At 45.6% G+C, this 25,429-nt stretch overlaps 1 protein-coding gene and 1 long non-coding RNA gene across 7 annotated transcripts in view; one reads left to right on the forward strand and one right to left on the reverse strand.

Annotated features, from left to right (window-relative positions):
• Positions 1–25,334, reverse strand: LOC143829031 (uncharacterized). The gene is made up of 3 exons (XR_013227980.1): positions 25,172–25,334; positions 24,664–24,761; positions 1–140 (listed from the first exon to the last, which is right to left on the reverse strand). It is a non-coding gene; the product is annotated as an uncharacterized LOC143829031 (long non-coding RNA).
• PIKFYVE (phosphoinositide kinase, FYVE-type zinc finger containing) overlaps positions 1–25,429 on the forward strand; it is a 241,446-nt gene that overhangs the window by 15,636 nt on the left and 200,381 nt on the right. For all 6 annotated transcript variants that reach the window (XR_013227979.1, XM_077319274.1, XM_077319275.1 and 3 more), the window contains exon 3: positions 11,062–11,241. Coding sequence is in view for 5 of the 6 variants with exons in the window: in XM_077319274.1 (XP_077175389.1) it covers positions 11,062–11,241 (180 nt within the window). In the remaining variant the exon portion in view is untranslated. The remainder of the gene's footprint in view (positions 1–11,061; positions 11,242–25,429) is intronic.

Consider the following 25,429-nt stretch of genomic DNA (forward strand, 5'->3'; position numbering starts at 1 on the left):
GCCTGATTGGTGCCGGATGTTTAACTGCCCACCTTCGGAAAGCCATCGTGTTGCCGGCCATGTTGCAAATGAGACGGACTTGAACAAGGAGACTCCTAGCAGGCCCCTGATCCTCACCACGCCACCACCGGTGTTGAGGTCTAATGCAAAAAGACAATATATAAGTGATAGTGAGGATGAAGAACTTGTTCCTGCCAAGCTCCATTTTCTGTCACCAGTTGTTGACCATGAGACTCAGAGCCGCATGGATTTTGGCAAAGCAGCCGCGGACATATGGTCTGGAAGTGAGGAAATGTGGCAGAAGCTGCTGGAAGATTATCTGGATACACAGGCATTGATTTTACCAGAGGATTCCTCAGCACAGGTAAATTGAAATATGGCCACTAAAGGTGAAGGTGGGAAGGGGGGGGGAGAAACCCAAAGGGACAGTATCAAACATTTAAAGTAAATATTCTCTTTATTTTTCTAGGCCCCCGCCATCAGCCAGCCGGAATTTCCTTCACCAAGTTCTACAGAACCAACACATGGCTTGTTTGGGGGAGATATTTCTGATTCCCAAATGCTATATTTAACAGAGAACTATCTGGAACAGGTAATTTTGGAGAGAGAAAAAAAGTCATTAAAAAAGTCTGTGGGGGTGAAGCGGGGGGGGTATGTCTAGGATTTATCAAGCAGGAAAATTTTTAAAATGTGTTTGAAATCCTTTTTAACAGGAACAGCCACCAACCACCACATTGCCTATATGTATGAGGCCCAGCGAGAGAATTGGCGCTATGAGGGAAGCTCTAAAAATGGATATTGATGAGGTTTTAGACTTTATCCCCCCCAAAAGACATAAGGCCGCCATGCTAAGCCTTGTGAGGGCCTCTGTTTATGGTATTTTAAAACGTTGTGTGGGAGAATATTTGCATCAGCTGTGCAAAGGCTGTTCTTTAATGTTACCTGCCCAACGTGATCACGATTGTCTCACATGGCCACCTAAGTTTTTTGATCAGAAGATTAAGTTTATATGTGATGAGTTATGCTGTACACAAATTGCAGTTATCATAACATCCATAGGTTATGCACTAAAATGCCTGACTTTCACTCAAGAAACTATGGATGAGATTTTCAACCTTTTAAGCACTATAGGTGACTCCACGGACTCAAGAAAAGCCCTTGAAAGAATTTTGAAAAAAACTGATAAAAGCACGGTACAGTTTGTTAAAGATTATATTAAGGATAAACACTACAAGAGTTTTGTAACTCGCCATGGAAAATAAAACTGTGTGACACTGTTGTAATTCATGAGCAACTTCTTTTACTGGCTGTAAATAAATCTGTAAATAAAGAAACCATTTTGTTTAAAACATAGGCTTGTTTTTTCTTGCCTGGGCATGTCCCAGTGGAAGGAGGGGGGATTGGTGTGGGTTTTATCATAGCTTTTCAATTTGCAAGGGATGTTAGTACAATCCTATTAGCCCCAATTGGGGGTGGGGGCTCTTATGCACACAACAGAGTATTGGAGGGAGGTTGGGATATCCAAAATTATATAAGCCTCATTTACAGCAATAATAAAAATATAAATGCTTACCAAAATCCAAAAGCAGGCCATGTGGGACTTGGAACACATTGCTGGAGTGAGGGGGGTGGTGAGTGAAGAGTGGGTGGGGACTGGGTTGGGGAGGAAGCAGAATGCAGTGAGGAGTAGGAGCATTTCCATGGAGCCTGCAAATCACCTGACGCAAATGGCCAATCATGGGACAGCTTTTACACAAAGGAGATTAGATTGTAGGCTTCTTCTTTCTCAGTTCCACACAAAGGAGCCAGCTTCAGGAGAAATTAGTGCCATGTCCTCAGTTGACCCTTTTAATTATATAACTCTTGCGGGTACAGACACATGTTTTTAAAGCCAAGCACAATTGCCCTGCTGCCACACGACCATTACCACAGACAAAGAGATTTTCAACCCCCTCTATACAGTGGCTACTGTATCTTGAGCATAAAGAAGGTTATGAGATACAGCATGCACTAAGAGGTGACGAGTTTCAAATAGGCCCTTATTTTCTTGATGGCTTTGCTGTAGTTGGAGGGCAACCCACAGCTTATGAATTTGAATGCTGTTTTTCAGTGGCTGTCTACAGTGTTTCAGCCCCACTGACAGATTCATCCTTTGGTGACTTACACTATAGAACACAAAGGAAAGAAAGTTATTTGAAAAGCCAGGGGATTGCAGTTAGGAGCCTAGCAACTGTGGCAAAAGTTTCTTTGTTAAAAACATTTTGGACAATGCCCAGCATGTACTTTCTGTAATGCCTGAAAATGTGGGAACATGAGTGGAGGGACATGGTGAAGTTTGACAGCGAGTTTAAAGCTTTTCTGAGTGAGAATAAATTCCCATCGCCTCTCTGTCCCAGAGACGCTCTCTTTGGGGGCCGGACAAATGCTATTTGTCTATATTACAAACCTAAGGTGGGTGAAAAAATACACTTCTATGATTTCACCAGCCTGTACTCGTTTGTGAACAAGACAAAGAAATATCCAATTGGACATAGAATCATAGAATCATAGAATCATAGAATCATAGAGTTGGAAGGGGCCATACAGGCCATCTAGTCCAACTCCCTGTTCAACGCAGGATTAGCCCTAAGCATCCTAAAGCATCCAAGAAAAGTGTGTATCCAACCTTTGCTTGAAGACTGCCAAGTGAGGGGGAGCTCACCACCTCCTTAGGCAGCATATTCCACTGCTGAACTACTCTGACTGTGAAATTTTTTTTCCTGATATCTAGCCTATATCGTTGTACTTGAAGTTTAAACCCATTACTGCGTGTCCTCTCCTCTGCAGCCAACAGAAACAGCATCCTGCCCTCCTCCAAGTGACAACCTTTCAAATACTTAAAGAGGGCTATGATGTCCCCTCTCAACCTCCTTTTCTCCAAGCTGAACATTCCCAAGTCCCCCAACCTATCTTCATAGGACTTGGTCCCTTGGCCCCAGATCATCCTCGTCGCTCTCCTCTGTACCCTTTCAATTTTATCTACGTCCTTCTTGAAGTGAGGCCTCCAGAACTGCACACAGTACTCCAAGTGTGGTCTGACCAGTGCCGTATACAATGGGACTATGACATCTTGTGATTTTGATGTGATGCCTCTGTTGATACAGCCCAAAATGGCATTTGCCTTTTTTACCACTGCATCACACTGCCTGCTCATGTTTAGTTTACAATCCACAAGTACCCCAAGGTCTCGTTCACACACAGTGTTACCTAGAACCGTATCCCCCATCCAGTAGGCATGCTTTTCATTTTTCTGACCCAGATGCAGAACTTTACATTTATCTTTATTAAATTGCATCTTGTTCTCATTTGCCCATTTTTCCATTGTGTTCAGATCTCGTTGAACTCTGTCTCTATCTTCCAGAGTATTTGCCAGTCCTCCCAATTTGATGTCATCTCCAAACTTGATGAGTAGTCCCTCCACCCCCTCACCTCGATCATTAATAAATATGTTAAAAAGTACCGGACCGAGCCCTGGGGTACCCCGCTACTCACTTCCCTCCAGTCTGAAGAAACACCATTGACAACAACTCTTTGAGTGCGGTTCTCTAACCAGTTCCCTATCCACTTTACATTTATCTTTATTAAATTGCATCTTGTTCTCATTTGCCCATTTTTCCGTTGTGTTCAGATCTCGTTGAACTCTGTCTCTATCTTCCAGAGTATTTGCCAGTCCTCCCAATTTGATGTCATCTCCAAACTTGATGAGTAGTCCCTCCACCCCCTCACCTCGATCATTAATAAATATGTTAAAAAGTACCGGACCGAGCACCGAGCCCTGGGGTACCCCGCTACTCACTTCCCTCCAGTCTGAAGAAACACCATTGACAACAAGTCTTTGAGTGCGGTTCTCTAACCAATTCCCTATCCACCTAACTATCTGAAAATCCAGATTGCAGTCCTTCAACTTATCCATCAAAACATCATGGGGAACCTTGTCAAAAGCTTTACTAAAATCCAAGTAAACGACATCAACCGAATTTCCCCGAATTTCCCCGATCCAGCAAACCTGTTACTTGGTCAAAAAAGGAAACCAGGTTGGTCTGGCAGGACCTGTTGGAGACAAATCCATGCTGACTACCTTGGATCACCAAATTGTCCTCCAGATGTTTGCAGATCGCTCCATTTAATATCTGCTCCATTATCTTCCCCACAACAGAGGTCAGACTCACTGGTCTGTAGTTTCCTGGGTCATCCTTCCTCCCTTTTTTGAAGATCGGAATAACGTTTGCTCACTTCCAGTCCTCCGGGACATCTCCAGTCCTTAAAGAGGTCCCAAAGATGATGGACAAGGGCTGTGCAAGTTCTCTGGAAAGTTCTTTGAGCACTCTCGGGTGCACTTCATCCGGACCATGGGATTTGAACTCATCCAGTGCAGCTAAATGCCTCTCGACAACCTCTCTATCCATGTTAACCTGCCACCCAGACACTATCCTTTGGCTACGGCCATTTCTAGATGTGCCTAAACACTTTGACCAGTGGGAAAAAACAGTTGTAAAATAGGCACTAAGTCTTTCTGCTTTCTCTGCATCTTCCGTTAGAGTTTGTCCATCCACACCCAACTGTGGGCCTATTGCCTCCTTTACTTTACGTTTGCTCCTCACATAACTGAAAAATCTTTTCTTGTTACAATGGGCTTCCCTGGCCAATCTTAGCTCACTCTCAGTTTTGGCCTTTCTGATGATTGATCTACAGTGCCTAGTAACCTGTAGGTACTCTTCTTTAGAGCTCTGTCCTTCCTTCCATTTCCTGAACATTTTCCTTTTCTTTCTTAGTTGCTCTTGAAATTCTCTGTTCATCCAAATAGTCTTCTTAGAGCTCCTGCAGTGTTTTCTTCTTTCTGAGATAGTCATTGATTGAGCATGCAATAACTCTTGTTTGAGTAGCGCCCACCCTTCACATGCTCCCTTCCCTCCCAGCATTCTCGTCCACGGTATGACACTCATCATGTCTCTGCGTTTATTAAAGTTTGCCCTACAAAAATCCAACATCCGCGTCTGGCTACAAGCTTCCTTGGCTCCCCATCTCAAAAGGAATTCTATGAGGACATGGTCACTTCCCCCTAGGGTCCTCACCTCCTTCACCTCATCCACCAACTCTTGCCTGTTGGTCAGTATTAAGTCCAGTATGGCAGAACTTCTTGTGGGTTCATCTACCATCCGCAAATTATTTATATCTGAATACTTTGGCTATGCCAAAGTTAAGATGCATCCACCTCAAGGTCTCTTTTTCCCTGTTTTACCCTTCAAAGTGGAGGACAAACTTCTATTTCCATTGTGTCGCACATGTGCTGAGACTAAGCAGAGGGTGAGATGTGGGCACTCTGCTGAGGAAAGGGCTCTAGAGGGGACATGGTGTACTGTAGAACTGATGAAAGCTATAGAGAAGGGGTACAGGACCATGTCAATGAGTAAGGTGTGGCACTTTGCAGAATCCTCTGAAGAAGTTTTTTCAGATTATATTAAGCTTCACCTCCGCCAAAAACAGGAGGCTTCTGGTTATCCGAACTGGTGTACAGATGATGAAAAAAAGGCAAAATACATTGCAGATTACTTAGAGAAAGAAGGTATTTAACTGTGCGCCGATCACATAGCTGTAAACCCTGCAAAGTGGCGAATTGCAAAACTTTTCTAAATTCTTTGTGGGGAAAGTTTGGTCAGCGTTCAAACTTAGTAAACTCCAGCATAGTGAGGGACGCAACCAGCTTTTAGAATATGCCTTTTCTCCAGCCTATGATATTTCTGGTTTTGATATTATTGATGATGCAACAGTAAGTATCTCCTGGATACATGCAAAAGATACATTTACTTTATCAGGTAATACAAATGTCCTGATTGCCTGTTTTACAACTGCTTATGCCTGCCTAGAACTTTATGATTTACTAGACAAGCTTCAAGATGGTTCCTTGTACCATGATACTGATTCTGTGATTTTTGTGAGTAGGCAGTTCTTTGCTCAGCTTCGGATGATCTGGTTGCGGCAATCTCTGAAATCGCTCTCAATACTTTAAAAGGCAATATCCCTCTATCACCGCGCCAAGTGCGCGTACTGAGGAAGCGGCGGACTTTTATTAAAAATCTGAGTAACAAAAGAATATCTCTGAAAAAGAAGGCACTGGTCAAACAATCTGGGGGGGGGGGGGTTATAGCACCTCTGTTAAGCTTTGCCATTCCCCTCCTAACTAGCCTTCTAACAAACCAGTAATGGAATATGCAGAAAAAATGTACCTGGTTCCTAGCCACCAGTTGGAACACTTAAGGAACCCACCCCCCCTTAAAGAGGAAAACATCAGAACTACCACAATGCAATCCTTAAATACTGAAATGAAGGAGACTCTCCAAAGGCAAGATTTATCAGAATATGACAAGGCCAAGCATTTTGAAGCACTGCTTCAAAAATATTTGGCTCATGTGAAGCAGGGGGAAACGGAAAAATCTAAACTTAGCCTGTTTCTGCCTACACCAGAGGCTGCTTCTGCAGAAAGCCTTACAAGTTCTGACGTGGTCTTCCTAGACACGCTGCCTGCTAGATACAAAAGCCGTGCAAAGGTGCTGTTCAACAAAATGAAACAAAACAAAAGTATTTCTTCTTGGGATGACAGTGGAACATTTCTATACAGAGGGGAAAACATAAAGGGTTCTCATTTGATGGATTTAGTGAAGGCGATTACTCAAATAAATGACCTGTCTAGCCATAACATACCAAAAGGCTGGGATGTTTTCATGAAAGCCATGGGTGAAATGAACCTCCCATCTTCTGTTGTGGGTAACCTGACTCTGAACATCTAAAGAACCCAAGTCCTGGTACAGGGACGCCACCGCTTTCTCGCAGAGCTTCTAAAAAGCGTCAAGCTACAACACCGCCCAACTGCTAGATAAGCTTGTAATTATGTAAAATAAAATTTATTTGAAATTGAACTGGTGTGTTTTTTTCTTTAAAAGAAGACAGACAAAAGTCACTTTTAAACCCTCATGAGGGCACTTTATAGAAATTCAATATTATTGTGATGTTGGTGAAACATGCTGCAAGAGACACATGCCTAGGGTTATACAAAGAAGTTGGGGGCAAGCCTGGACATACCTTTCTTGTTTTTTACAAACTGCTCCACCATTAGGTCATTCTGTGCTTAGGTCATCAGAGTAGAGTTCTTGAATTTGTTCAAATGAAAGCCCCTTACTGTGTAGCTGCCGAAAGAATATGCAGTGATGTCCACAGACGACAGAGTCAGAGGCTTACAGTTGTCGGGGCTGGAATACAGTCTCACTGGCATTTTGCCTCAAGAATCTCACAATAGTTTTTAGATATAAGGGGCTGTTTGGAGGGTGTCCATAAGAGTCAAAGAACTCGCCACGTCCATCCTTTTCCAAGTATATGGCAAGCCAATGTGCTCCAGGGAGGTTGTGGGGGTGGGTGTTCACAACTAGCCCGGCAGGTCTTCGATGCAGTCTGTATTTGGGGAGCCAATTGCTTGGAAACACTCCTGAGAAAGTCTTTTTGGTGTAGTGGTTTGTAGATAACACAGCTGTTAGCTGGAGGGTGTCCATGTTACATATAGTCAAATAAAACGTTTTGCCTATGATTTATCTCTATGACAGTGTCGAAAACGCCATAGACCACCATATTGACAGTGTGAGGCAATGCTCTAGCAAAGCGCACTTCAGCTCACAGGTTTCCAGTTTTAATCAAGGAATAGTGGTCTGCACATTCCTGATCTGGGGAAAGGTCAAAAGCAAACGGTGTGTAGCCACTTGCAAACTCCTCACGGTTCACTAACAAAGATCTGTCTTTCATGTGTTTGCCAGCGGCCTGAACCAGATGCATGTATTCCCTAACGCAGTTTCCAGCACCAAAGTCTGGTTGCAATGGCTTAGCAGGTATTTGTTCACCACCCATGTAGAGCGCCACAAAATTGATGTCATAATGCTTTAAAGTTAAATGGATTTTTATTGTGGACCCCGCTGAAGGAATCATTATCCACCAGGCCAATCACTAACAACCTGGGCAATTGCCCCCAAAAGAGATTCTCCTGGTTGCTGACACGACTCCCAGCGGGGATGCTAAATACTTTCATGCCAACACGGTCCACAGGGTATTTTGCATTAGCTGTAAAGAGTGCCTCTGCATGGCCTAAACGGACACCAGGAGCTACTCGTACTTTCTTTTCAAAAAGGGAAGTGGTCAAGATCTGTAATTTGCAAGCCCTGTTCAGATCATCTGTCATGAGGCAAAAGGCATCTTTGCTGCGTGTCAGTTTAATTTTCACATTCACTCCATTTAGCATACGTTTTTCTTGAAAAAACAAGTCACTGTGAAGGCGGCCGAGCAGATCTACTTTTCTGCTTTCAGCTGTGAAGGTGGCTCTTTTAACAAACCCCTTATTATCTCCATCTAGGGCAGTTGATTCATGTTCTCCATGGGTGTCATTGTAAAACAGGCCTGCAGAGAACTGAGTGGATAGGGTGTCTTCACTATAATTGAGGACAGCTTCTATAAAGGCCCTGTAAGGGTAGCAGTTGTTACTCTGGCTGATGAGATGGTCCCCCAATGTCACATCGAACTGGCTAAAGAGGGCGGCGATCGGGTAATTCACCAGACTTACCCTTGCACCTCTGTCAAGGTTTGTCCCATCCTCTTTGACAATTTTGCAGCATAGGTAAAGCAGGGTGTTATTTAAATCCAAGTAATCTTCACCATTTCCAGCTATGAAAAACTTGAGTGGCGCTGTTTCTGACAATGCTGCTAGGGGTGGGACTTCAATATATACGCACCTCTCAATGCTAGTTTGCGTAGGTGCTATTTGGAAAAGCTCTAATGCAGATTTCGTGCATTCTTGTGACCCGTCGTGAATAAAAACCAGTGTAAAATATATTTCCGGGGCTCGGTGGCCATCTTCCTACCCTTCTCTTTGCCTTCCACTTCTGAGGTGGCCGCTGCTTAACAGCCTTCCTTTTAGCAGGTCGTGGGGGTCCAGTAAGTTGCACGCTTTTCTTTTAACCCCTCGCTTTCTTGGAAGGTACATGAGGCCTGACCCATCTTGCAGTCCAGGCGGACTCACTCTATTCAAAACAGCTTCAGAAACATGACCTACAACGTCTTTAGCAAGATTTCAGGCATCAGATTTCACATGGGGCTTTATGAGCACAAATCCCCTTCTCAGAAGAGGGACAGCTTTTCGAAAAAGGCTCCGGAATATGCCCCCTACCCCTGCCCCATACATAACCGGGGCTCCATGGTAACCAGGGAGAGCATAACTGGCTTGGTTCTTGTAATAATTCCTATAACGTTCTGGGTCTCCATAGCTTTTTAGGATGACCATCCTGGTGAGCTTAAAAGAGCAGGCTTTTCCGAGGACGAAAGTGAAGCTTCACAATCAACTTACCAAAACAAAATGACACGTTCTTGTTCTGGTCAGTCTTAATTTCAATAGTGATGTTATCTATGTGATGCTTATTCACAGGGATATAATGAGGCTTGTCATAGATGTTGTTGATATAGTCACTGGTCTCCCCATGGACAGGAATACAGCACAGTAATGGTACATATGCATCACCCACAATTTGGTGGTCCACAATGTCTGTGTAAATGTGCAATATGTTGAACCCCCCTGTAATGTCCACTGTGAAGCGTACTTTTTGGACAGGCTTATGCGGAACTAACCCTAAAATATGTGGCAAAATATGGGACATGACACCGTCACTTCCAGGGAGGGGGGTGTACGTGGCATAATGGCAGCACTTCCAGGGCAGGGAGGGGGGGGCAGGGGCCAGAGGGCAGGATGCTGCCGCTTCTGGTGTCATCAGGGTGTGTATGGCGTAATGGAGGCACATCCGGGTTGGGGCGCATGGGTGGGGCATGTTGATGGCACTTCCGGTGACGTCAAGGGGGTGTGGTGACTTCCGGGGCATGGGGCACAGGGTGGGGCATGATGATGCCACTTCCAGTGATGTTAGGGGGCATGGTTATGCAAATATGTTAATTAGTATGCAAGCTGGTGGGCGTGGTTAAGCTCATTATGATATGTGTACCCCTTTACTATTGTCTAGTTTGATATGACTTGTTCTTGAGAAAGCCACACTGACTCTTAGTAATTGTAGCCATCCCCTCTAGCTGTTCAAGGACCAACTGTTTGATGATTTGTTCTAAACTTTTGCCAGCTATAGACGTCAAGCTGACGAGTCCATAGTTACCCAGATCCTCCTTTTTCCCCCTTCTTGAAGATAGGGACAACTATCTTCTAGCACCTCACCTGTTCTCCAAGAAATAATGAACAGAGGTTCAGAAATTATATCTGCAGATTCTTTTAGTACCCTTTGATACAGTTCATCTGGCCCAGAGGATTTGGTTTCATTTAAGGTAGCAATCCCCAACCTGTGGGCCGCCGACCACATGTGGTCCGTCAACTAATTGGAGGTGGGCCATGAAGGACGCCTTCTACCCCCCCCCCCCGGCCCTTTACTTTACCCCCCCCCAGCCCTTTACAACACACTTCGGGTGTCATTGTCTCCCATCACTCCCAGATGGGACTATCTCGTTGCACAGAAACAAGCTCAGGGTTCCCATTGATTTGTCATTGTCATGAGTTAAAATTTCCATGACAATAAAATGTTCCTTATGTTCATTGTTGTGGCGTGTCTGTATCTTACTTTGAAGGGATGTTTAAACATTACCATAGCGATCAGAGAGTGTTAGGGCAGTGGTTGAGAGTAGAGGAGTAAACTACCCCCCCCCCACCGGGCCTCAGTAAAATTGTCAAGCGTTGAGTGGTCCCCGGTGATAAAAAGGTTGGGGACCACTGATTTAAGGAAACCAGGTGTTTATGGGCTACCCCTACAGTGATCATATGCCACAACTCCCATCCCTCATCACATGAAATGATTTTGCCACGTTGAGCATTATTCCCCTCGCAAGAGAACAAATCTGTGCCTGAACAGATGCTTTGAGAGGAGTGGAAGCCTTCAGCCAGGTTTCAGTTGGCTCACATTTGCAGGCTCACATTTGCACAAATGTCCACTTTGTATTTTCTAGACGATGGCCGACTTACTACCTCTGCAGAGCAACCCGAAACTGGGCAGGGGGACCAGCCGTCTCTGACTGCAAGCTGGCCGAATCCACAACACTCTTTGAAGGGACAGTCCCTAAGATCGCCGGTGCTTTACAAAAAGACGATTTCTGGGGAGCTGCAGAGAAGATCTTCTGCATCGTTAGGTAAGAGGTTTGCATGTGAAAAGTAGTAGCATCTGTGACATTGTGGATTCAAAAACCTTCCTGAACATTTTTATCCAGTGGCACCTTTAAGACCAACAAAGTTATATTCAAGGTGGGAGCTTTCGTGTGCATCCTCGGAAAGCTCACACCTTGGTTGATCTTAAAGGTGCCATTAGACTGCAATTTTGGATTGCTACTTCAGACCAACATGGCTACCCACCTGAATCTATCTTTTCCAAACATTGTTCAGCTCCACAGATAGCTTTAAGGAGGTCTGTGCTTTAAAGAAAAAAGTTCAGCAGTAGAAACCTAGTTTCCTGTGGCGGTAATGAACTAAGCAAGAGGGAAAATTTGTTTATATTTCCATCTGCTTTATTGCCCTGGTTGCATGAGATTTTTAGTTTTGCATCAAACTATAAGAAGGTGGGTTTTGGGAATGAGGAAAGCAGGAAGGGTACTGGAAGTGTACTGATTGAAGAAGCTTTATTTCACCTGTCCTATCTTAATATTATTATTGTTGTTGTTGTTGTTGTTGTTGTTGTTATATTTCGATTTATTTCTCGCCTCTTCCGGAAGGCTTGAGGCGGGTGACAATGATTTTAACCCCATTAAAACTCATTAAAACCCCCATTAAAATATTAATACCAACATGGTGGCAAAGAGAAAATACCCCACCCCTCCCCATACTAATATCAGAGATAATGGAGGAGTGCAATGTACACTTCCTAACTCCCGGGGGGGGGAATGTCCTGAGTTCGCTGACCCCAGCCTCAACCATAGACCTGGTGGAAGAACCGCAGGGCCCACAGCTCACCCGGGAGCTCATTCCACAAGGTAGGGGCCAGGACCGAAAAAGCCCTGGCCCTGGTCGAGGCTAGGCGTGCTTCCTTAGGGCCGAGAATGATCAATAGGTTCTCACCCACAGAGCGTAAAGCCCTGCAGGGAGCATAAGGCAGCAGGCGGTCCCTCAGGTATGTGGGTCCCAACTCGCATATGGCCTTAAAGGTTAGAACCAGAGCCTTGAACCGGATCTGGGCAGCTATTGGTAGACAATGCAGCTGCCTCAGCACAGGCTGGATATGGGCCCTCCAAGGTGTGCCAGCGAGGACCCTAGCAGCTGTGTTTTGCACCAGCTGAAGTTTCTGGGTCAGGGACAAGGGTAGGCCAGCATAGAGTGAGTTACAGAAAACTAATCTGGAGGTGACTGTCGCATGGATCACTGTGGCCAGATGGTCATGGGACAAGCGGGGCTCTAGTAGCCGGGCCTGGCGGAGATGGAAGAATGCCTGACCCGCTACTCTCTTGACCTGTGCCTCCATAGTCAGGGAGGCATCAATGGTCACATCCAGATTCCTAGCTTGGGGCACGATGGTAAGTTGGCCCCTGTCAGGGTGGGTAAACGTGTTGCCTGTTCCCGCCCCCTGCCTCCCAGCCATAGGACCTCCGTCTTGGAGGAGTTGAGTTTCAGGCGACTCTGCTCGAACCATTCAGCCACCACTTCCAAACATCTGGCAAATGATTCCGGGGGGAGTCGTGCATTAGGACAGTGGTCCCCAACCTGCGGTCCGCGGCCCGCTGCCGGGCCGCGAAGGCCAGGGCATCGGGCCGCGGTTCCCTCTCCCCGCCCCCCCTCGCAGGAAAAAAGCTTTCCGCAAACATGGCGGTCGTGACGGTGGAGGTTGCGCTAGCAGCGGCGGATAGAGAGGGAGGCGGCGCAGGAGCAGCAGCAGCAGCAGCCGGAGCTGGACTGAGGAGCGCGTCCGAGTGAGCGGCGCGCCCAGCCCAGCCGTCTCCTCTGCCCTGCCTGCCCTGCAGGGGCTGAGATGGAGGCAGTCTGGGCCGCGGAGGAGGGCGAGGAGCCTCCTAAAGAGGTCCGGGTTCTGGGCTCGGAACTGGTGGAGAACTACACTGTGAGAGCGGGGAGGGACAGCCTCCCACGGAGGCTTCGCCTTGCGCGGGGCGCTGCTGGAGCTTTCCGGGATTGCGGTCTGGTGGCCGCTCCGGTCTGCAAGCGAATCTGCTTAGTGCCGGCCAGGATCCTGGGAGCTCTTGAGCTGCACGGCGCTTTCCCTCCGACTGCACGTTCGCAGCCAAGCGCCAATACCAAAAGGCCGAAGATAGATGCTTCTGAGGGGAGGGGGTGTATGTGCCGCGCATGCACGTTTTCGGCTGCTTCCACTTCAGCTGCCTCCTTTTCCTTGCCAAGTGAAAGACAAGAGCCCCGCGGCTGCTCTCTAGCTGAAGCCGAAGTGTCCCCGGGCAGCCCCTTCAAGGAGAGCCACGCCGCCGCGCTGAACGCGTGAACCCCCGCTCACCCTGCCCTCTCCCACCCGCTTCAGCCGCGCCCAATGCGCACGCTCCGTGCGCTTCCAGCAGCCACTTTTCCCCTTCTGCAAAGGGACCTTAGATGCGCGCCTCAGCCCCGCTCTCTACTCCGGGAAAGGCGTATCTGACGGAGCGCTGCTCGGTAACAGGGTCCTAAAGCCCCCCGGAATTCTTGCCTGCGCTGGCGTCTGGCAGGTGCCCAGGCTGGGAAAAGAAAGCAGGGAAATGGCGCCTGCGCGCTGAAGCCGCTGCCGGGTCGGTCGGGCAGCGGCGAAGGGAGCGATTCCACCGTGCAGCTAACGCGAGAAGCAGGCGGAGCATTAAGGGCTCCCCCCCCTCCTCCACCGGGGTTTGCAAGGAATCCGGACAGGCTGTTTTTTCACACGCATCAATGTGCTGTCAGTGTGGCTTCGCAGAATGCTCCCCGCTGGGCGCAAACGCGCGTGCGCGGCAGTCCGTGCACGCGCATTTGCGCTGGGCTGCCGCGCGTGCACGGGGCCCCGGACCGCCCTCTCCCGCCACTCCGGAGCAGCGGTCCGTGGCAACCGGAAGGTTGCAGACCACTGCATTAGGAGATAGAGCTGGGTGTCATCAGCATACTGGTGACAACCCAGCCCAAAGCTCTGTACCAGCTGGGACAGAGGGCACATAAAGATGTTGAACAAAGTGGGGGAGAGGACCGCGCCCTGAGGGACCCCACAAGGGAGTCTATAGGGCTGCGAGAACTCCTCCCCCCCAGCAACCCTCTGGGACCGGTTCTGGAGGAAGGAGCATATCCAGCGTAAAAATATCCCCGTGCTGGCTAGGCGATGGACCAGAAACTCGTGGTCCATGATGTCAAAGGCTGCCGAAGGACCAACATGGCTAGAAGGACCAACATGGCTGACCCGCCTCTATCCAGCTGGCGACGGAGATCATCCAGCAGGGCGACCAACACCGTCTCCACTCCTTGGCCAAGACGGAAGCCAGACTGATATGGATTGAGTGCCGAAGGAACAGTCCACAATATGTAGAAGGAACTGTCCACAGCTAGCTTGGTGTAGTGGTTAGGAGCGCCAACTTCTAATCTGGCAAATTGGGTTTGATTCCACGCTTCCCCACATGAACCCAGCTGAGTAACCTTGGGCCAGTCACAGCCCAGATAAAGTTGTTCTCCCTCTGGGTCAGGAGGACAGTTTGATGGGTGTTTCCCATCTCTTTTTGAGGGAGGCAGGTAATTTAAAAGCGAGAGACAAAGGGCTCTTGGCCTGTGGCTGTTAGCCTTGCGCTGCCTAGAAATTACAATGGACCTCCAGGACACTCATCCCATCATCGGCAATGAGTGTGACATGATTGCCTTCCTCCCAAAAGACAAGATGGACAACATCTGCCCCAAGTGTAAGCTGGTAAGACTTTTGGAGGAAAGGATTACGGGATTAGAAGACAGAATTATTACTCTGACCCAAAGTAAGAAAGGGGAGGAGTTCATAGACCAGAGCCGTGCAACTCGGAATAAAGAGGATACAACCAGTCCTGAAGAGGATAAGGAGATTGACCTCACTACGGAGCCTCTGCAGACAGTTTGGAAAAAGACTCAACAGCGTAGAGCGAGACAGTTCTCGGGGACTTTGGTAAGTCTGACCCCTGTTGTGGGGAAGATAATGGAGCAGATATTAAAGGGAGCGATCTGCAAACATCTGGAGCAGGGGTCATCAACCCCCGGTCTGCGGCCCAGTGGCGGGCTGCAAAGGCCACAGCATCGGGCCGCCAGCGGCCACGCCTGCCTCCCCCTGCCGGGAGCAAGAAGGAAGGGAAGAGGTAGGCACAGCCGCCGGCACAGCGGTGACGCAAACACGCATACGCGCTGTTGCCGTGTGCGCACGTTAGCGCCCCCTAGTGGCGAAAACGCGCACGTGCAGTTGCTGCGCCTGCGCGTTAGCGCCACCTGGTGGCAAAAACACGGTACTTTTTAACATATTTATTAATGATCTAGATGAGGGGGTGGAGGGACTACTCATCAAGTTTGCAGATGACACCAAATTGGGAGGACTGGCAAATACTCCGGAAGATAGAGACAGAGTTCAACGAGATCTGAACACAATGGAAAAATGGGCAAATGAAAACAAGATGCAATTTAATAAAGATAAGTGTAAAGTTCTGCATCTGGGTCAGAAAAATGAAAAGCATGCCTACTGGATGGGGGATACGCTTCTAGGTAACACTGTGTGTGAACGAGACCTTGGGGTACTTGTGGATTGTAAACTAAACATGAGCAGGCAGTGTGATGATGTGGTAAAAAAGGCAAATGCCATTTTGGGCTGTATCAACAGGGGCATCGCATCAAAATCACAAGATGTCATAGTCCCCTTCACTGGCAGTCTTCAAGCAAAGGTTGGATATACACTTTTCTTGGATGCTTTAGGATCCTTTGGCTGATCCTGCGTTGAGCAGGGGGTTGGACTAAATGGCCTGTATGGCCCCTTCCAACTCTATGATTCTATCATTCTATGATTCTATGTAATTTTTATCCTTTTTGGAGACCACCTCCTATGATATGTGCCTGGGGTCACCACTGTGTAAAAAATAATATAAATAAGAGACTACTTTTGAAAAATTAAAGAGTAAAATTGCCCATATTACCAACAGGATATCCCCATACATACCTTTGCTATTATATAATTCTGTGCTGAGAGTGCATCTCATGTGCGTCAGAAAAAAAGCTATATCGTATTGGGGAGGAAACTATGTCCATCTGTAAGGCTGATGTAATCCTGCTTTTGTTGCATCAGCAAGTATCTGTGGACTGGCCTTGAAGTCCAGTAAAAAAATGTGTGTGTGTAGGGGAGGGAAGGGGGGGAGGGAAGAAGGGGAAGACTAGTTGCAAACTAAAATACATTTATACAACACTGATACATATTAAAATGCCGACATCCAGTCCATTCAGGCCATGTGTAAAAGAGTTCAGCTGGTATATCCAAAACACTTCTCTTTTCCTCAAAAGTTTGGATGATATATCTGCTGATGCAGACATCTGTTCGATGGCCCAGATTCGAAGAATCTGTGTGTCCAGCTTCCACAAAGTGCTTTGCCAAGGGAGCTGTTAATTTCTTGCATCTGATGTTGCTCCTATGTTCACATAACCGTGTTCATAGGGTCCTAGATGTACAACCCACATATTGTTGTCTACAGGGACATTCAATCACATGTATGACATAATTGCTTGAACAATTTATAAATTGTCTTATGTGGTACGTTCTATCATTAGCCTGATTCTGGAATGTGTTTTCTTGAATGCCAGAGCACATACCGAACAGGGGGGAAAAACCGCAGGGGGAAAAAACCTTGAGGAATATCCTTTCCATCTATTGTAGTAGTTACTGTTTTGTTATTGTTGTTAATTTAACTTTTCACTAACATGTCCCGAATATTTTTTGATCTCCTCTATGAAAATAAAGGTGGAACTCTACATTTAGGGATGGTTGATAAAAGATGCCAATGCTTTTGGATAGTGGCTCTGACAAAATTATAAGAGCTGTTGTATGTAAAAACAGCAACTATCCTATCTGCATCTTGATTTCTTATCAGGTGTAAGGGACTCTCTCGTCGTATTTTTGGCTTTGTAGAGGGCATGTTTTTATATATATATAATAAAGGTGTGTGTGTGTGTGTGTATACACACACACACACACACACACACACACACACACACACACCGTTATTGGCATAACAATAAGAGGCAAGTACAGCCAAGCAGGGTAAAATTATAATAGAGTAAAATAAGCTAATATTATAGACTAAAAAACAGTAAAATCAACTGATTAAAACATCTTAATTCTAGCTTAATAAACAGCCATTAAAAATTCAGCTACAAACAATGTGGTCTCTGCAGAAAGATCGTTTAGAAGAAACTGGAGTGTAGCTTCATCGTTTACTAGATCTCTGGGACAAAGTAGAGGATCCAGAAGTTTTCTACAAAGACTCACATGAAGTTCACAATCCTTAACACGCCTGCGGCGCCGCGGACGCCACGGACTAAATAATCCGCTAAGAGCTTGGTGGGAGGAGTTAGGGTGGGCTTTGTCTGTGATGACAGTCCATCGGCCGGGCAGACCGGACAGACAATCGGCCGGGCCAATCGGCAGGCGCAAAGCGCCTGCCGATTGGCCCGGCCGATTCCCGCCCTGCCGACAAGGAAGCAACTGCAAGCCGCATGGAGCGCGGCGCAGTTGCTCCCTTGCCGGCGGCCTGACGCGGCGAAGCGCCTCTCGCCGCGTCAGGCCGCCGGCAAGGGGAGCCCCTGGCAGCCGCGCTCTGCGCGACTGCCGGGGGCCTCCCTGGCCTAGCGCCCGCTGTATTTAAATTACAGCGGGCTTGATTACTAGTCTAAAATAATATGTGAGGTTGAATCGGGACAGTTCGCAGAACACGGGCACAATCTTTCCCTCCTTGGGACATGCTGGTATCTTCCTGCAAGGACGCTTGAGGGAAGACAACTCATTCTTGCCAGCATGAAAACTCTACGAAGGGCTCGACTAGTAAGATTATAAAAATAATTAACAATTTCCCCTCGATTTAATTGAATCCCCAGAGCAGCAGGAGAACATACACAGGGTTGTGCTGGAAACATTATTGACTGTTCGGCCGCCACTAATCTTTGTTTCAAAAATTTAAAAATTTCAGACTCATTAAACATAAGAAAAAAGTCTGTTGAAAATCCTAGTTCTACAATTTTAGCTTCAATACTGAGAAACCATGAGCTGCATTGTGGGTCCATCTTTAAGTAAAAGAGTAAGCTATGCGACTCCACTCTGAAAAGTATTTTAAGCCAAAATTTAAAAATTATCAGCCAAGCCTTGGTTTCTAAAAAATGTTGACCAAGCTCAGCACACAGCACACTATAGGGCACACACATGGGAGCACCAAGAATTTGGCGGAAGAAGGTTCCCTGAATCACTTCTATCTTCCTATTGAAAGCCTTTGCCCAAATTGGAATACCTAAAACAACTGGGATAAAATTTTAGCATTAAAGATTCTTATAGCCGCTGGGACAAATTGGTTGCTTTCCAAAAAATAAAAACGTTTAATTTTAGCTGAGGAACACTTAGCTAAATTCAAAGACCGGTCCCGGTGGATAGACCATTTAAGGTTATAATTGAATGTAATGCCTAAGTAACTAAATATTTTTACTTGGTCAATCATCTTGCTACCCAACATCCATTTCCTTGGAGTCCAACTCTTAGAAAAAACTAGAATTTTAGATTTCGAGAAATTGATCAGTAAAGAGTTGTGCTGACAATATAAGTAAAAACACTTAAGAAATCTTATAGGACCAACTCTTGAGTACGAGAGGATGTCATCTGCATATAATAACAGCGGTATTGCATGGGAGCCAGCCTTTGGAGGGTGCCCATTGATCTGATCAAAATTCTGGACCAAGTCAGAAAAATACAAATTAAAAAGATGTGGGGCAAGAACACAGCCATGTTTCACTCCTTTCATAACAGGCACTTTGGCAGTTAAATAGCCCTGAGCAGAATATTTAACTTGACATGCAGTGCCAGTATGGAGTTTCCTGAGTAGAAACAGTAAGCGTGGGTCAATATTAAGATGCTTCAGTTTTCCCCAAAGGGCCTCCCTTGGGACTGAGTCAAAGGCATTTTTCAGATCCATGAATGCAACGAATAGTTTTTTTCTTCCGAGACTCATGTATTTTGTGGCTAAAGAAGCTAAAAGCAAACAATGATCTAAATTGGATTTTCCTTTGGAAAAACCAATTTGTTCTGGGCCAATAATTACATAGAATCATAGAATCATAGAGTTGGAAGGGGCCATACAGGCCATCTAGTCCAACCCCCTGCTCAACGCAGGATTAGCTCTAAGCATGCTAAAGCATCCAAGAAAAGTGTGTATCCAACCTTTGCTTGAAGACTGCCAGTGAGGGGGAGCTCACCACCTCCTTAGGCAGCCTATTCCACTGCTGAACTACTCTTGACTGTGAAAATTCTTTTCCTGTACTTGTAGTTCAAACCCATTACTGCGTGTCCTTTCCTCTGCAGCCAATGGGAACAGCATCCTGCCCTCCTCCAAATGAAAACCTTTCAAATACTTAAAGATGGCTATCATGTCCCCTCTCAACCTCCTTTTCTCCAGGCTGAACATTCCAAGTCCCTCAACCTATATTCATAGGGCTTGGTCCCTTGGCCCCAGATCATCCTCGTCGCTCTCCTCTGTACCCTTTCAATTTTATCTACGTCCTTCTTGAAGTGAGGCCTCCAGAACTGCACACAGTACTCCAAGTGTGGTCTGACCAGTGCCGTATACAATGGGACTATGACATCTTGTGATTTTGATGTGATGCCCCTGTTGATACAGCCCAAAATGGCATTTGCCTTTTTTACCACATCATCACACTGCCTGCTCATGTTTAGTTTACAATCCACAAGTACCCCAAGGTCTCGTTCACACACAGTGTTACCTAGAAGCGTATCCCCCATCCAGTAGGCATGCTTTTCATTTTTCTGACCCAGATGCAGAACTTTACACTTATCTTTATTAAATTGCATCTTGTTCTCATTTGCCCATTTTTCCATTGTGTTCAGATCTCGTTGAACTCTGTCTCTATCTTCCGGACTATTTGCCAGTCCTCCCAATTTGGTGTCATCTGCAAACCTGATGAGTAGTCCCTCCACCCCCTCATCTATATCATTAATAAATATGTTAAAAAGTACCGGGCCAAGCACCGAGCCCTGAGGTACCCCGCTACTCACCTCTCTCCAGTCTGATGAAACACCATTGACAACAACTCTTTGAGTGCGGTTCTCTAACCAATTCCCTATCCACCTGACTATCTGAAAATCCAGATTGCAGTCCTTCAATTTATCCATCAGAACATCATGGGGAACCTTGTCAAAAGCTTTACTAAAATCCAAGTAAATGACATCAACCGAATTTCCCTGATCCAGCAAACCTGTTACTTGGTCAAAAAAGGAAACCAGGTTGGTCTGGCAGGACCTGTTGGAGACAAATCCATGCTGACTTCCTTGGATCACCAAATTGTCCTCCAGATGTTTGCAGATTCCCGAAGAATGCATCCATGTACTAAGCTGCCTTTCGAGGTGTTATGCATAAAGTTTGCCCACTATAGAAAGTAGACTAATTGGGCGAAAATTTTCAGGAAGGCTTGGATTACCTTTTTTTAAAAATGGGATGATGATTGAATTGAGCCATGAATCTGGAATTATTCCAAAGTGTAAACAGGTTGACAAGGGGGAGGGACCACCAGGAAGAGAAATTTTTCAGGATTTCAGCAGGAAGGCCATCTGGTCCAGGCGATTTATGTACTTTTAATTCATCAATTAACTCCAAGATTTCATTGGAACTCACTAGAGGCCAATTGGGGATACTAGATGGTACTGTATCTGAGTTCTTAGTTAGGGGTGTGGATGGAACATTAAAATAGCACAATAATGTTCAGTCCAGATTTGGGGTGAGATATTAGAAGAAGGGCAATCAGACTTAGAGCCAAACCAACCAGCAATCAAATTCCAAATTTTTTTGGAGTTGTTAGATTTTAGAGCTAATAACAGGTGTTCCCATTTATTTTCAAAAATTGCCTTTTTTTGGTCTCAGTAATAACTTGAAAAGACTTTTTCTGTGCAAAATAATTTTTCAACAGGTCTGAGTCATTAGAGATGCGGGATTCTCTAAAAAGAGACCTTAATCTTTTCTTCTCCTTATGACATTCTGGGTCAAACCACATGAAGGTCTAGAACAGGAGGAGGAAACAGGCTTAGCCAAGGGGCCAAACAAATCAATCAACTGTGTGTACACCAAGATGGCCTCCTCATATGAGTATGCATTAGCCAGCTTTGTTCTGAGTCTTGAAAAAGGTTCTGTATCTAGAGCCAGAAGAAGATTCTCCTCAATTTGGCGGGACCATCTAATCCTTTTTAATATAATCCCAGAGTCCTGGTCAATTTGACTGAGGCCACTGGCAGTGACCTTGATGATATAATACCAATTCTAGTGGAAGGTGGTCACTTTCTGTTCGCGTGCCAATGACAAAGGACTTAACATTGGCTAATACTGCAGGTGAACACATGCAATAATCGATTACACTACAGCCCCGAGCGGAAACAAAAGTGAATTCATTGGCAAAAGCAAAAGAGGAAAGTCCATTTAACAGTACTATATTATGCATAATGCAAAATTCTATTAAATTAAGGCCAGCTTTGTTAATGATGGTATCCTTGGAGTGTCGCTCCATAGAAAGAACAATGGGAATATTAGCATCATTAGTATAGCCCATTTGTGTACCAATAATAGTTGTTAGGACCAATCCGGGCATTAAAATCTCCCAAAATAATGAAATAACCTGTGGATATTTTTTTTCCAAGCACAGTACCAATTCAGAAAGCTTGTCCCAGGTAAGCAAAGGGCTCTTATCAACAGTGGATGGAAAATAAACATTGATTATAATATAAAGGGTTCAAAAAATATGGACAAGAGAGTACCTGAACACAAGGAGGCAAAGAGTCAAGAAAAACAATAGAGTAATAATAAGGTTTAAATAACACGGCAAGGCCTGCTTTTGAACGACCTTTCAAGCACACTTTGTATGCTGGCAAATTATGAACAATGAACCCCTTTAAATTCAAATCAGATGCTTTAATATTTTTGCTGAATAACCCCTGTCTGCCAGTTGTTTTATTATCATATTGACCTCCTTTACAAAGTCAGAGTAACACTGCAGTTCCTCCTGATCCTTAGCAGTAAGGAAAATGGTAAAAAAAAATTTAGGTTGAAAGGATAAAATCTATCTGCAGCTAGGTAGGCATTAACATCTGTGGGTTTTCTGTATACTCCTGTTTGAATCCCTCCTAACCACAATTTCTAAAAAATTAATTCTGGGTGCATTAAATTGCATTTCAAATTTGATGGTATCATTTACATCTTAAAAAGCATCAGCTGCGTCTCAGAGCCAGTCCAGAGAATGAAAATATCATCCAGAAATCTCTTGTACATTGCTATATATTTTTTAAAGGATTTACCTCCTGAAATAAATAAAATAAATAATGGAGGAAACAAAGGATTAGATATTTAGTTAAGGCCCCTGACTGGGTTTTAGGATGGCCAGCTAATGTTTCAGTGTTTCGAGGTATCAGCTGTAGATACATAGAACAGTGAGTACGCAGTAGCTAGTTCTCCCATCTCCCCTTTTCTGAATGCACTTGTACATGAGATAAGGGAGTGGTTGAGGGCCTTGTGCACTATGTAATGGATTGCCCTCTTTATGATGAACTAAGAGGCAAATTTATTAAAAGAATACTTCCTGCTAACTCAGGTCTTTCCAAAACTGAAAGGAAGTAGTAGAAGTAGTAGTAGGTTCTTATATGCCGCTTTTCTCTACCTGAAGGGGGCTCAAAGCTGCCTACATTCGCCTTCCCTTTCCTCTTCCCAAAGACACCCTGTGAGGTGGGTGAGGCTGAGAGAGCCCTGATATTCCTGCTCAGTCAGAGCAGGTTTATCAGTACTGTGGCGAGCCCAAGGTCACCCAGCTGGCTGCATGTTGGGGGAGTGCAGAATCGAACCTGGCATGCCAAGATTAGAAGTCCGCACTCCTAGCCACTACACCAAGCAGGCTCTTGGTGTAGTGGTTACGAGTGTGGACTTATAATCTGGAGAGCCGGGTTTGATTCTGTGCTCCCCCACATGCAACCAGCTGGGTGACCTTGGGCTCGCCACGGCACTGAAAGCTGTTCCGACTGAACAGTGATATCAGGGCTCTCTCAGCCTCACCTTCCTCACAGGGTGTTTGTTCTGGGGAGAGGAAAGAGAAGGCGATTGAGACTTCTTCAGGTAGAGAAAAACGGCAAATAAGAACCAACTCTTTTTCTTCTACCTGTGTCACCAACAGAGTTGCATTGTTTGCCCACCAGAAAGATAAGATCTAAAGATAAGAATTAGGTTGGAGATTTAACTAGTATGATTTGCTACATTGTATTTATATTATCACTAGAGCCCATTGCATTCAGGAATACAACGGGTTCTAGATTGGGGGTGGGGGGGGTGAAAGATGGTCTCTCCCTCCTCCTAGGACCTGGAAAGGCTGCAGGCTGAAGGCCCCCTGAAAGTGAACTCACCTGCAGGGGAAGTCTCATGCAGCAGGGATCTGTAGCCTCTGAGCCTCGGAGGGAAGTGAAAGGAGAAGGTTTCTAGGGTTTCTCCCGAACCCTGGCTCTGTTTTTGGAGTGTGGTTGGATTAGTATCTCTTGTGATTGGTGGAGTATATGTCTTTAGATGGGTAGTCCTGATCACTTCTTATGGCATCGCAGGGCTATCCAATCTGGTTGTAAGAGTATATAGGGTGTGGCTTGTTATGTGATGTTTGTTTCTGGAGGGGTGGCCCTGATCGCCAGTTGTGGTCTCTCAGGGGGGTTGCCCAATCCAGGTGCGTGTCATGTGTAGTGTGTTTATGGCTGTTTAGGTCATGATGGGGGTCATTTGGGTTAAGACAGGCTAGAGGGGTGGGATCAATTTGATTTGGTGCGATTGAGTTAGATGTGCTTGGGATGGTGTTAACTGGTTGGAGTTATTTGTGTGGAGTTGTGACAATCAGTAAATTTTATCAGCAGGTAATCGACAATCAATAGATTAGACAATCAAAAGATTTACATCTTTTATTCTGCCAGGGTTTCCTGAATGGGTGGATGTAAATTAATTTTTAATATATTTTTAAAATTTGTTAAACATTTATTGGATGATATGACCATGTTGACCTGCCCCCCCCCCCTTCCCAAAATGGCCAATGATGGGCTTGGAGGGGATGGGAAGCGTAGGGCCTCTTGTGGGCATGTACATAGCTATGTTTCCCGACCATATTCTGCACGATTGTACCACTTCTGGTGTTTATCAAAGCCTGAAGAAGCCTCTGGTATTTCTCGAAGCCTCAACAGTAAAAAAGTTAAGAAAGACTGACCAGTGGAATGGTAGAGGAGGGGATATTTCCAAAGGTATACCACCCTTCTCTACCCACCAAATACTCCTCTTCTTCTAACATAACAAGACTTTGACATATTCCAGGCAAGCTATAAAGTTGGTGTGGTTCTTTCTGCTTACCTCCCTGTTGAGCGCCTCTGTATTCTTGCCTATGATGATTTTTTCAAAGCAGATATTCATAAGGTTCTTGATGCTCCGTACTATGAGCTTTGGATACTCTGATAATACAATAAAACCAGAGTCCAGTAGCTCCTTTAAGACTAACAAAGATTTATTCAGTGCACTGTGTGCATTCCTTTGTGCCAGCAGTTCATTTTGTGCATCACCATGACAATGCAGTGAGCTGGTCTTTGCTCCCTTTGCACTGGGAACCTGAGCACTGCACCAAATAGAGTATTGTATTTGCCGGCGTATAAGACGACTGGGCGTATAAGACGACCCCCCCAACATTTCCACTCAAAATATAGAGTTTGTTATATACTCGACGTATAAGACTACCCCCTCTTCCGCACACCTTCCACACACCAAATAAAATGTAAAATAGTATCAGAAGGGGGGGAGAGAGACAGAAAGAGAGAGAGCCATTAAAAAAGAAAAGAAAGCATGCTCGGATTAGTGATTACCGTACCTCCCTTCCCCCAGAAAAGGCGAGAGGAGGGGGGTAACACTCTCTCTCTCTCTCTCTCTCTCTCTCTCTCTCTCTCTTGCAAGTTGAGGCTGCTTTTGTGGACGGCGGGACCTCTGCATTGAACTGAAACAGCGTCCTCTGCTTATTTAACTGCAAACAAAGAGGGAGCGAGCAAGCGAGCGGAGGGCAGAGCAAAGATTAGCGTTCCCTGCGCGCCAAGTTTTACTCTCTTCCTGAATGGGGGCGGCTTCAGAAACC

The sequence above is a fragment of the Paroedura picta genome, chromosome 2 (genome assembly GCF_049243985.1).
Source record: "Paroedura picta isolate Pp20150507F chromosome 2, Ppicta_v3.0, whole genome shotgun sequence".
Classification (NCBI taxonomy): domain Eukaryota; kingdom Metazoa; phylum Chordata; class Lepidosauria; order Squamata; family Gekkonidae; genus Paroedura; species Paroedura picta.